We start from the raw sequence: 12,431 nt of genomic DNA on the forward strand, positions 1-12,431 counted from the left end.
TAGGCGACACAGACTGACTGAACAGCAGCACATCGGCAAATCAAAGCTCTCGGTTTGGTGCCGTGATATGCACTGCTAGTGTGTCCTCATTAACGTCTTATTTAATAAGTGTTTGGGTCACAGATGGGGTCGTTTATTAACAATTAGCACCGGCTATTGGCCACAGGGCCCATTTTATTCCCCTAAAACGAAAGAAGCAGATTTGCAAGCCTGTGGCATGTACAGAAGTTCTGAAAAGTTTTGCAATGCATTGGTGAATGTTGGACACTGAGTAATGCATTGCTATAACTTTAAGAAATAAAAGTGAGAAGGCTAATTATTGTAAAGACACATAGGTTGCTTTGCTGTGAAGGCCGCACAGGTGCCCAGTTTTGGTCTATTTTACAAAGACAAACAAAGGCCTAAGGGCCCTGTTTACTAAGCCGCCCACAAAGTATTCACCAAGCTACATATGTAAGTGGGAGCCCCACCCATGCTCCGCCCATACAGTATTCAGCAAGTTACGTGTGTAAGAGGGAGCCCCACCCATACAGTATTCAGCGTTACATGTGTAAGAGGGAGCCCCACCCATGCTCCGCCCATACAGTATTCAGCAATTTACGTGTGTAAGAGGGAGTCCCACCCATGCTCTGCCCATACAGTATTCAGCAAGTTACATGTGTAAGAGGGAGCCCCACCCATGCTCCGCCCATATAGTATTCAGCAAGTTACGTGTGTAAGAGGGAGCCCCACCCATACAGTATTCAGCAAGTTACGTGTGTAAGAGGGAGCCCCACCCATGCTCCGCCCATACAGTATTCAGCAAGTTACATGTGTAAGAGGGAGCCCTGCCTATGCTCCACCCATATAGTATTCAGAAAGCTACATGTGTAAGAGGGAGCCCCACCCATGCTCCGCCCATACAGTATTTAGCACGTTACATGTGTAAGAGGGAGCCCCACCCACGCTCCGCCCATACAGTATTCAGCAAGTTACATATGTAAGTGGGAGCCCCGCCCAATCAGTATTCAACAAGCTACATGTGTAAGCGGGAGCCCCGCCTATGCTCCGCCCATACAGTATTCAGCAAGCTACATGTGTAAGCGGGAGCCCCGCCTATGCTCCGCCCATACAGTATTCAGCAAGTTACATGTGTAAGAGGGAGCCCCACCCATGCTCCGCCCATACAGTATTCAGCAAGTTACATGTGTAAATGGGATCCCTGCCCATGCTCCACCCATGTTTACACCCCCTTGCAAATATGCACTATGTAAATTACACGGGTATTTGCAGAATAGTGCTAAAATGCCCTGGCACTTTTGTGGCTATGCGCACACACATATATGCTTATTCTGGATAATTACACGTATGTGAGATGCGTTAACACAGGTGCCTGGATTCCGGAATTGCTTCCTAGGTGTGTAAATTGGGATTCTGCCAGACTCCTGTGCTGAGCATACCTACTCTAAATCCCGCCCACCTGTGTGCCTAATTGTACTGCTAGATTTAAAGGTATCCCGACTTACGAGCTCAGTCAAACCAGCTGTCTTGCTGCATGCTAGCAGCATTTCACCTGAAACTCAATTCTAGTTTGGTTTCAGTAACTATGAAGAAGCCTCAGCTTTTTTTTTTTTGGTTTTGGTTTTTTTGCTTTTCAATGTATTTGTATCAACAGAACAAGGAATGGCACGGGGTAAATGACCTGATGGCTCCACGTCTTAAGGTTTTACCCCCACTGCATGAACAGACCTGCTACAGCAGATGAATTATTTGAAACTAGTAAAAAAGCCCCGTTTCTGATGCAAATGAAACGGGGGCTAGCAAGGTTTTCTTCTGTGTACATGTGGGAGTGTGTGTGTCCCTGCCCTCTGCCCTCTCTCCCTTCGCCTGTGCTGTCTGTCCCCTTTACTCTCTGTCCCCTCCCCCCTCGGCGTCGAGTCCTTCAGTGTTAAGTTTCCTGCTGTGCTGTGTTTGTGTTACAGAGATAGTGAGGGCTTCTGCCCTCTCTCCCCTCCCCCCTCTGAGTCCTTCACTGTTACAGAGAGAGTGATTTGATTTCGTGCTTTGCTGTGTTTTCCTTCACTGTTTGTGTTACAGAGAGAGCGAGGGCGGGGCAGACACACATGGGGAAACCGGATATCTCTCCCCCTTCACACGTCCGGCTGGAGGCTTCATTTAGAACGTTGGTGGTGCCTTTTATATATAGAGATGATCTCCACTCCACGGGGGATGCTTACCACCTGAGACTCATATAGGTAGGGGCTGGGCACACTAGACAAGCCTATACCCTTACAACCCCCCCTCCCCAAAAATTCAATAAACTCAACAATCATGATCATCAGACAGATATTCTATATTAAAAAAAAAAGCTGGTTGAAGATGTGCTGATGGTTCTCCGAGTATGTGTGGCTGTCAGGACTTATTTGTTCTGCTTTGGCTGTAGCTGCTCTTTGCTGACCCAAGAAACTGCTGCTCTGGGTCACCACCTTTTCTTGCCTGATGGTTGGACCAGTCCTGAGTATATGTGCAAACAAATGATATTCAGAAAAATACAGCCTGGTCCTCAGATCCAGTGATCGCTGACTGGCAGAGCCAGAGCTGTGTGTTTGTGGAGGTGAACAAGGACTCACATTTATAGTCAGAGCGGGGAGGAAACCCCTCTCATAGCCGCCGAGAGGGGGGGGGCAGGGGGACAAAATTCCCCGGGCCCGGCGCCACAGTCCCACCTGCCCTCCGTCGTCGACCGTCTGCCACTGGGCCGGGCCCCCTGCATTGAAATCACAGCGCCTCTCACCTCTGTGTGAAAGCGCTGCAGGCAGCAGGTCGCCTCCCTTTTGGGCCTCATTCCCTCCCTGTGTCCCGCCCTCATCTGACATAACTTGCACGAGGGCGGGACACAAGGGAATGGGGCCGGTGGCGCATGGAAGGGGGAGCGGCGGCGACCTCGGGGGGGGGGGGGGCCTTGCCCCGGGCCCAGTCTCTCGGCAGCCCTGACCCCTCTCTCTCTCTCCTTTCCCAAATCTTCCTTCTGTTTCTCCCTTCCCTCATCTCCCTCCTAACCTTCTGCACCTTCGCTCCCCAGCTCCTCACCCCTCCCACACTCACCTACTTATCCTATAGTGCTACAGTATCTATAAAAAGAGACAGGACATTAAATGAAATGCAGTCTGAACAAACACTGAGTGTTACCAAGGGTCTAGTGCAAAAGTTAGTTAAGAGATTCTTGTTGAAAGGACATGCAGAAATTAGAGGTGGAAGGAAGAGAAAGCAAAAAGAAAGTGCCGGATGGACAGGAGGAAGCACGCAGGGCTTTGTAGAGAAGACACGCTCATTTCAGCTACCATTCGAGTACCTTTCTGCTCCAGGGGGTCATGTGGCAACACTCAGTGGGAGAGGGCGGGCGAGGGCGGTTAGACTATGAACATAAAATGCAAAGAGAGAAAAACAAATGCAAAATTAAAAAATCCAATCAATGAATGTCACATGAGTTCTGTAAATGAATGAATTGGTGATGGATGCAGGAAACACTTTAACAGCACTAGACAGACCAGTGGAGAGGTTCCCAATTCAAAGGGAACCATGTCGGGACCTGATAAACAGAGATACATCCTCCCTTGTTGCCCTCGTTTGACTTGGCATCTGTCCGGGTCTTGGTTTTCCAGAAATTTTGATGCCCTTTTCAGCAACCGTCATTAGCATCTATAGACAGAAGAAGACTGGCAAATCTGTCATAATAAGTCCCAGCGCAGTCTGCCAAAGTATGCGGTCTTATTCCTAGGTCTCCCCTTCTTCTTGCTAAGAACTAGCTGCTTGCTTATAGCTTGGCTCCATTGCTCACCCTTTTATCAAGTGTCAAACTGCAATCCTGCAGGGCTGCAAACCAGCTGTGCTTTCAGGATATCCCTAATGAATATGAAAGCGACATATTTGCATACAGTGGAAAGAGTGTATGCAAATCCAGAGGCGTAGCCAGATGTCCAATTTTGGGTGGGCCTGAGCCTAAGATGGGTGGGCATGGAATTCACCCCTCCCCCCACCCATTTGCTCCTCACGCCACCCCTCCCTGCCCACAAATCCCAAATACTTGAGCTGGCGGGGATCCCCAAACCCTACCAGCTGAAGATTTCCTCCTCCTGCTCAAGTAGCCAGCACTCTTCCAAATGGCAGCCAGCAGTAGTACTTGCTTCAAATTGATTTATTTTTGTTACATTTGTACCCCGCACTTTCCCACTCATGGCAGGCTCAATGCGGCTTACATATTGTATACAGGTACTTATTTGTACCTGGGGCAATGGAGGGTTAAGTGACTTGCCCAGAGTCACAAGGAGCTGCGTGTGCCTGAAGTGGGAATTGAACTCAGTTCCCCAGGACCAAAGTCCACCACCCTAACCACTAGGCCACTCCTCCACTGTTGCTACTATTTTGAGATTCTACATGGAATGTTGCTATTCCACTAGCAACATTCCATGTAGAAGTTGGCCCTTGCAGATCACCAATGTGGCCGCGCAGGCTTCTGCTTCTGTGAGTCTGATGTCCTGCACGTATGTGCAGGACGTCAGACTCACAGAAACAGAAGCCTACGCAGCCTTCTACATGGAATGTTGCTAGTGGAATACCAACATTCCAAGTAGAATCTCCAATAGTATCTATTTTATTTTTGTTACATTTGTACCCTGCGCTTTCCCACTCATGGCAGGCTCAATGCGGCTTACATGGGGCAATGGAGGGTTAAGTGACTTGCCCAGAGTCACAAGGAGCTGCCTGTGCCTGAAGTGGGAATTGAACTCAGTTCCTCAGTTCCCCAGGACCAGAGTCCACCACCCTAACCACTAGGCCACTAGGCCGTGCATGCTCAGTGCTTTTGCTTGTGCGAAAACAGAGCATGTGCAGAAGGGCCAGTCTCAGCCTCAGTTCAAGGCAAGTGCTGCGGGCCATGGTTGCCAGATGGGCGGTTTTCCCACCCAATTGGGCGGTTTTCCGCGACCCGCTGCGGGAAATTTTTGACTGCTGCGGGTTGCGGTTTTTTGGACTATTTTTTTTTGACGAGCGGTTTTTTTTCCTCCGCCGGCTGCGGTTTTTCGCACCGTGGGGGCGTGGTTAGTGACATCAGAGGGGTGGTTAGTGACGTTGGGGGAGTGGTTAGTGACATCAGGGGTGGGGCTGGTGACAGCAGGGGTGTAGCTGATGACACCAGGGGCGGAGGTGATGACGGCAGGGGTGGGGTCGATGATGACGGGGGCGGGGTCGATGGTGACGGGGGCGGGGTTGATGACGGCAGGGGCGTGAACTGGGTAATCGGCAACACTGCTGCTGGCCGACATTTGGAAGAGTGGGGACTGCCCAAGGACAGAAAATCTTCAGCTGGCAAGGTTTGGGGATCCCCACCAGCCACAGCAAGAGTGTCACAATTTTGGGTGGGCCTGGCCCACCTGTGGCTACACCACTGTGCAAATCTATCTCATGAACACTCATTCGAGGATCCTGAAAACGTCACTGGTTTGCAGCCCTCTAGGACTACAGTTTACTATAATCCACTTTTAAACCCGGTGGTATTTAGCGGTATTATCAAAATAACAAATCAAATCAACATCCCTGAATCTTTCTTCTTGTTTAACTTATCTTATTTTTCATGTGTTTGTGTTTATATACGTTTTCTTTGTAATTATAGCTGCATCTTGTGTTTTAAATCTTCCTTGAATGTCGCCTTTAGCTGTTTGTACTAAACCCCGGGTGGGCAAGCTTTTGAATCCCCGAATTGCTTGCAGGTGAATTAAATCTCTGCATGGTGCTTTGCTGATTTCAGCCACACTGCTTTGAACTACCCGTAAAAGTATCTGTCCTGAGAAACAGCAGGGGATACTTTGCCCTGAAGAACTGGAGATCCAAAAAAAACAACAACAGGACAGCCGCAAGATCGAATATGGTACAAAAAAAAGAGCAGATCAGAAGAACTGGTCCTCCAGAAATATTTATTCCTAACGACAATTAAAATAAACAACAGCCGGACACAGCCATGTTTCGCCCCTTCTGGGACTTCGTCGGAAGTTTGCCTTCATCATCTAGGTGACATCTTATTCATACGTCTAATGGTTTTAATAGCCCCTGACGCAGCCCCGCAAGGGCTACTGTTTATTTTAATTGTTGTTGTGAATAAATATTTCGGTGAGGAGCGGTTCTTTTGATCTGCTCTTTTTTTGCACCACTGATGAATGGGAGGGAAATTTTCAACCTTTTTTTTTTTTTGGCCGAGTAATTGCTTTAATTGCCTAAATAAAATCATTTGAAAATTGCGCTTATACTGTGTGTGATGGAATTGCCTGCATCGTGTTCTGATAGGGATCGGCATAACAGCACCACAGTTAACGTAAGACACCTTGGAGGGGAGGAAAGCGGTTTTTTCAAAGAGAATCTCAACATCATTGCAGTTCCCTTTAAGAAAAAAGGGTGGTATTATTTTCCTCCTACACAGCAGGGGCGTAGCCAGACACCCAATTTTGGGTGGGCCTGAGCCCAAAATGGGTGGGCATGACAACCCTGCCCCCCCCCAACATTTCTCCCTCCCCCCAGACAATCTGGGGGGGGTCACTTAACTCTACTCCCCTGCCCTCCTGGTACCCTTAAATTCTTTAGGTCTTCACCAGCAGCGAACAGCATCATTTCTCTTCGCTTGCACTGGCCCCGAGCCTTCCCTCTAATGCAACTTCCTGGTCCCACAAATAGGAAGTTGCATCAAAGGGAAGGCTCGGAGCCGGTGTGAGCACAGGGAATGTGTTGTTGCTTCCTGCCGGTGAAGAACTAAAGGATTTAAAGGGGAAGGGTGAAGGGAGTGGAGTTAAGTGATCCCCCACGATCTCCTAGAGGAAGCGATGCCAGAATCTTCAGCTGGCAGGTCTTGGGGATCCCCGCCAACCACATCACTGCTGTACTTCTGCTGGGTGGGCCTGAGTCCAAAGTAGGTGGGCCTGTGCCCACCCGGGCCCACCCATGGCTACATCACTGCTACACAGTGCGTTTTTTCTAGCAAAAAAGGTGCTGGTACTCAAATGCTAGGCCACTCTTCATGAGTGGGGTGATCACTGAGGGACCCACCCCATCATAGCCAGGCCCCCTGCAACCAGTCACAGAATCTATGACAAGGCAAAATTGGTGTGTAGGGCCTGAGCTCTTTCATTAAAACTTGGGGTCCGTGGGTCAATTTTAGCAGACAATGGAAAAGGTGCCGGTGCTCAGTACCCCCTCAAAAAAAGCCCTGCTCCTACATGCCCTAAACATCCCTGCAAATGCCTCTCCTAATCGTTCCTAAAATTGTAGATAATTCACTATTTACCCACTAGAAATAGAATAGAGACCAGTGTTAAAAAAAGCAAGAGCCGACATTCAAAGGTACTTATCTGGTTAGCAGATGCTGCTAATTGGTTAAGTGCAAGTGAGAAGGATATTCAGCAGCGATAACCAGTTAATGCCACTGAATATTTTCCTCTGACTGTTTTGGCACTATCTGGATAGTACCGGGGTGGTCTGTGGGAGGAGCACGGGCAGAGTTAGAGTATATTTAGTTAGTCGCTGTATTCAGACAGCTATTCGGATAACAAACCAGAAGACAGCAAGACAGCTATGCTAACTTTGAGCCTCCTTTACCAAGCCACGTGGCTATAGCCGCTGAGAGGGGGGGGGGGCAGGGGGGACAAAATTCCCCAGGTCTGGGCCTCCAAGGGGGGCCCAGCGCCGCAGTCTCACCCACCCTCCGTCGTCGACCATCTGCCACCGGGCCGGGCCCCCTGCATTGAAATCACAGCGCCTCTCACCTCCGTGTGAATGCGCTGCAGGCAGCAGGGCAGCAGATAGTCTCCCTTCGGGCCTCCTTCCCTCCCTGTGTCCCGCCCTCGTCTGACGTAACTTCCGTGAGGACGGGACTCAAGGAGGGAAGGAGGGCTGAAGGGAGGTGATCTGCTGCCTGAAGCGCTTTCACGTGGAGGTGAGAGGCGCTGTGATTTCAATGCAGGGGGCCTGGCTCGGTGGCGGACAGAGGGGGGCGGTGGCGGCTGCGACCTCGGGGGAGTGGAGGGGGGAGCGGCGGCAGCGACCTCGGGGGGGGGGGAGGGGTGGAGGGGAGAGCGACAGGGGCGGGGCCCCAGGGGCAGCCTTGTCCAGGGCCCGGCCCAGTCTCTCGGTGGCCCTGTGCGTGGCAACTCAGATGGAGCCCATTCAAAGTGAATTGGCTTTGTTAGCATTACCACACCGGGAGCTGCTTGATAAAACAGGCCCTTTATCTGGTGTACTATGGTTAGCAGTCTGAATATGGCTGCTAACTGGGTAGCACTTTTGGGTTGTCACTAAAACCAGATAGTCGGTGCTGGCCCGTTTCTAAGCACCAGTGCTAAACATCTAGTTTTATTTTAACTGTGGCAGCGGGGGGGGGGGGGGGGGGGGGGGGGGGTGGCGCATCCCAAAGGGGGGGCAGCACATTTTGCCCCACCTCCCTGCCCTCCACTGTAACTCCACATACCTTGACTGGCGGGGGTCTGCCACACTGCCTACCCTGCAGCTGTTTTCCCCCCTCATGTTGCGAATGTGTGACGTGAGGGGAGAAGCAGCAGCAGGGCAGGCAATGCGACTGAGAACAATGCTGGAAGAAAGCTTCTGCTTGCGGGCGCTTGGGGGCCCCCGGCAGCCAAACCAGAGGCCCTGACACCCTATGTCTGCTCCTTCCCAGCCTCCAAGGGGGGCCCAGTACCGAAGTTTTCTCTCTCCTGCTCCTGTCAGGACGTGATCGCCTGGGTCCCATCAGGAGCAGGAGAGTGACAGACCCCGGCACTGGGCCCCCCTTGGAGGCTGGACCCAGGAGAATCTTGACCCCCCCCCTGCCCCCCACCCCTCTTGGCAGCCCTGTATAGAACAGCACTTAGAGCTGATTCTATGCCAAACTGTGAGCATGAGGATTTACACCAACTGAAACCTGGTGTAAATCTTGGCACATAATTTAGGCGCGGATCCTAGTATTTCGCAACACTGCGTGCAACTTTAGTGAACACCCTGACCCACGAATGCCCCTCCCATGACCACGCCCCCTTTTGAGTTGCATGCTTACCAAGATGCAGGGCTTTTTTTGAGGGGGTACTTGGGGGTACTGAGTACCGGCACCTTTTCAATTGTTTGCTAAAATTGACTCATGGTCCCCAAGTTTTAATGAAAGAGCTCAGGCTCTACACAATAATTCTACCTTGTCATAGATTCTGTGACTGGTTGCAGGGGGCCTAGCTATTGTGGGGTGGGTCCCTCAGTGATCACCCCACCCCTGAAGGGTGATCTGGCATTTGCGTACCGGCACCTTTTTCACTAGAAAAAATACACTGCCAAGATGCGAGCACAAATCCATATGCCAATAATTGTTAGCACCCAATTATTGGCGCTAATTTAGTTGCACACGCATTTCTGAATAGAACACAATTTTGCGTGCAGAAATGTGCGCACCGTTTATAAAACTCCAGGGCATTGTTTCCTCACAACTAGATTCACCAAGCTCTAGCTGGTAAAATGGAAGAAGGAGGCGCCTGCTGATGACATCGCTGCTTAAATGAAAACATGGGGTTAGCTAGTGCAGAGAAATGTATGATGATGTCATCAAAAGGTGCCTCTTTTTTCCATGAAGAAAGCACACTGGTCTAAGTTTTCCAATCTCAGAAAGTGCAAAGGGGCTTTGACAGGTGGACCGAAGACCTGTACATGTTTATTTGAAAACTGCAAAACTTTTCCTTTTCCTTATTTTGACACTGGATTTTCCGAACTAGAAAAATTACTTCTTGTGCTTTCCCACCATTCAACACTATAATTATCAACTTAAATGAGCTTTAGATGCTTCCTGCTCCTGTATCACAAATTGCGTCACCTCATGGCTGTAATTTATTTGAGCCTTTGTTCTGTGTGACAGTGGGTGGCTTATTTTGCACTGGAATGCTTTAAAGTGATACCTTACTGCTATAAAGATTGTTTTCATTTTGCTTAATGCTGAAATACAGTACAAATAAGCCTTTTTCTGAAGGCAATGATACCCATAATGCTGTATTATTCTAAACACAGTGAGTGATCATTTGGCAAAGACCTGAATTCAGAACTTTGCTGGCTCAAAACGTTGGTTAAGTTGAAATGCTGCCTGAGCGTTTGTAGTGCTACAATCTAGCGCTGAAGATTGTAATGGATCGAGGCTTTCTTCGGGCCGGGGTACTGTGCGTCCAGCTGCCCTCTGCTTGCATTTCAACTTAGCCAGCCTTTACATTCTGCTATGGTGAAATGCTCATTTGAATGTGCCCTTCTCTCTACTGAACACCTGTTGGGGAACAGGCAAGGAACTCATGAACCAGGGTCAGAAACACTCAAGGACAGCGTCAGGTCTGGGTAATGCTTATGCTCGTGCAAGGTACTATAACCTGTAAAATATCCAAATTTCCCCTATACCAATAAACCAAACTGTCTATGGAGATTTGCAAGGGGGGGGGGGGGGGCTACTGAATTTGGTCTGTATAGATAGCAAAAGATCTCGTCTGTATAAATGTACACATGCACTGAGAGAGACGCAAATAAATACGATTCAACTTTTAATCCATGCAACAAAATCTAGCTTACTATTAGCGGGTGTTGCTCCTTTATCTGTCGCCTCTTCTGGTCGTGGGGAGCAGGGAGAATGGGGAGCAGCGGAGCAACAGAGACAGAGGTAAACAGCCTTTCTTCTCTGTGGTCAGCTTGATTTCGTTGTTCTGTTTCAGAAGAAAAGGAAAGAGACAGACACAGACCTTTCAGAGAAGGAAATGCTGAATTCTGCACCCAAACTTGCCTGACTCATGGCTTCCCTCCTCTCTCAGCACTGAGCTGCTACTGCTTCTCCTTTTTGAGCGACAAAACTTCTCTAGAACCCTTAGAGATTCACTTAGCCCGTTGTATTTCTAGGGATGATTCTCATGTGTTTTGTTCTGCGTGTTTATATCTCACCCGTATTGCTCCAGATTCAAAGCAGTTTACAAAAAACATCAACAAAATACTATTGAGAATATATAGGTCTCCATCAACTTAGAATAACACATAATTATTTATCAAAATATGTATAAAGCAAAAACATTTTAAGGCTTTAGGAAGTGATAAATATGTAGACTGAGTTCTAATTTGAATGGGGATATCATTCTAAATTGTACTCAGTCTAAAAATAAAAGAACCATCTAAAACTCATTTAAACAAATGAATTTAGTAGATGGATAACTCAGAATCAGAGATGATCGAAACCATGCAGAGCATTTATTTACCGGATATGTTATGAATTGAACAATGAAGACAGAACACAGGCCATTCAGAATTTTAAACACCAAGCAAGCAGTTTCAAATTCAAAACGTACTTGGATGGACAACCAATGTAATTGATTTAAATCATTTTCTTCTCACTCACCAGATCTTCCTCGGAAGATCTTCTCCCAGTGCTGGCAGATTAGTACACCAACCAGCTTATTTTCGAAAGAGAAAAACGCCTATAGTGCGACCTAAATCGGGAGATAGACGTTTCTCTCGCAAAGGCGCCCAAATCGATATAATCGAAAGCCGATTTTGGGCGTTTCCAACTGCACTCTGTCGCGGAAACGAATAAAGTTGACGGGGGCATGTCAGAGGCGTGGTGGAGGCGGAACTGGGGCGTGGTTATCAGCCGAGGAGAGATGGGTGTCTTTAGCTGATAATCGAAAAAAAAAAAAAGGCGTTTTTACCGCGATTTTGGGTCACTTTTTTTCGACCCTTTTTTTTCACGAACAAGTCCCAAAAAAGTGCTCCAACTGCCCAGATGATCACTGGAGGGAATCGGGGATGACCTCTCCGGACTCCTCCAGTGGTCACTAACCCCCTCCCACCAAAAAAAACCCCACTTTACAAACTTTTTTTCCAGCCTCTATGCCAGCCTCAAATGCCGTACCCACCTCCATGACAGCAGAATGTGTTTGATCCTGTCACAGCCTTTCCCTGGGTCAGATGTGGCTCTCGGGTGCAGTACAGGGTCACATCAGCATTGCATTGTGGTGGGTGTAGGGTATTGGGCTCCGTGATTTCATTAGCTTGTGTTACAGTCTCATGATGTTGGTAGTTGGTAGGCTCTTCTCCCATGGTGCTTTTCCTCCTGCCTATTGGGTCAGAGTGTGCCCTGTTGTGTTTCCTGTTGTAGTCCATGTGGTAGTGGCCATTTTTGTAAGCCAGTTTTAGTTCCCTTTCCTGTGTTAGCCATGTTAGACAACTTAGTTCTTCCCTTGAATGTGGCTGAAAGAGGGCATTGTACAGCATTCTGCCAGCTCTGACCTACTGCTCATCTCAGTACCAGGGAGACTCGTTGCCAGTGGGGCACAACCTCTGATCTGCAGTTAACTGTGAGTAAAGGCGGTTATTCCAATAAAGGACGTTTTCGGAGAGATTAGTCTTCAGGTGTCAAC

The 12,431-nt window shown here is 48.7% G+C and overlaps 1 protein-coding gene across 1 annotated transcript in view; it reads right to left on the minus strand.

The window, feature by feature from the left end:
• NHS (NHS actin remodeling regulator) overlaps positions 1–12,431 on the minus strand; it is a 343,921-nt gene that overhangs the window by 26,600 nt on the left and 304,890 nt on the right. The window contains exons 3-4 of the mRNA XM_030202296.1: positions 10,600–10,730; positions 3,332–3,394 (exon numbers count right to left, since the gene is read on the minus strand). Coding sequence (XP_030058156.1) covers positions 3,332–3,394; positions 10,600–10,730 — 194 coding nt within the window. The remainder of the gene's footprint in view (positions 1–3,331; positions 3,395–10,599; positions 10,731–12,431) is intronic.

Source organism: Microcaecilia unicolor, chromosome 4, assembly GCF_901765095.1.
Source record: "Microcaecilia unicolor chromosome 4, aMicUni1.1, whole genome shotgun sequence".
In the NCBI taxonomy this organism is placed as follows: domain Eukaryota; kingdom Metazoa; phylum Chordata; class Amphibia; order Gymnophiona; family Siphonopidae; genus Microcaecilia; species Microcaecilia unicolor.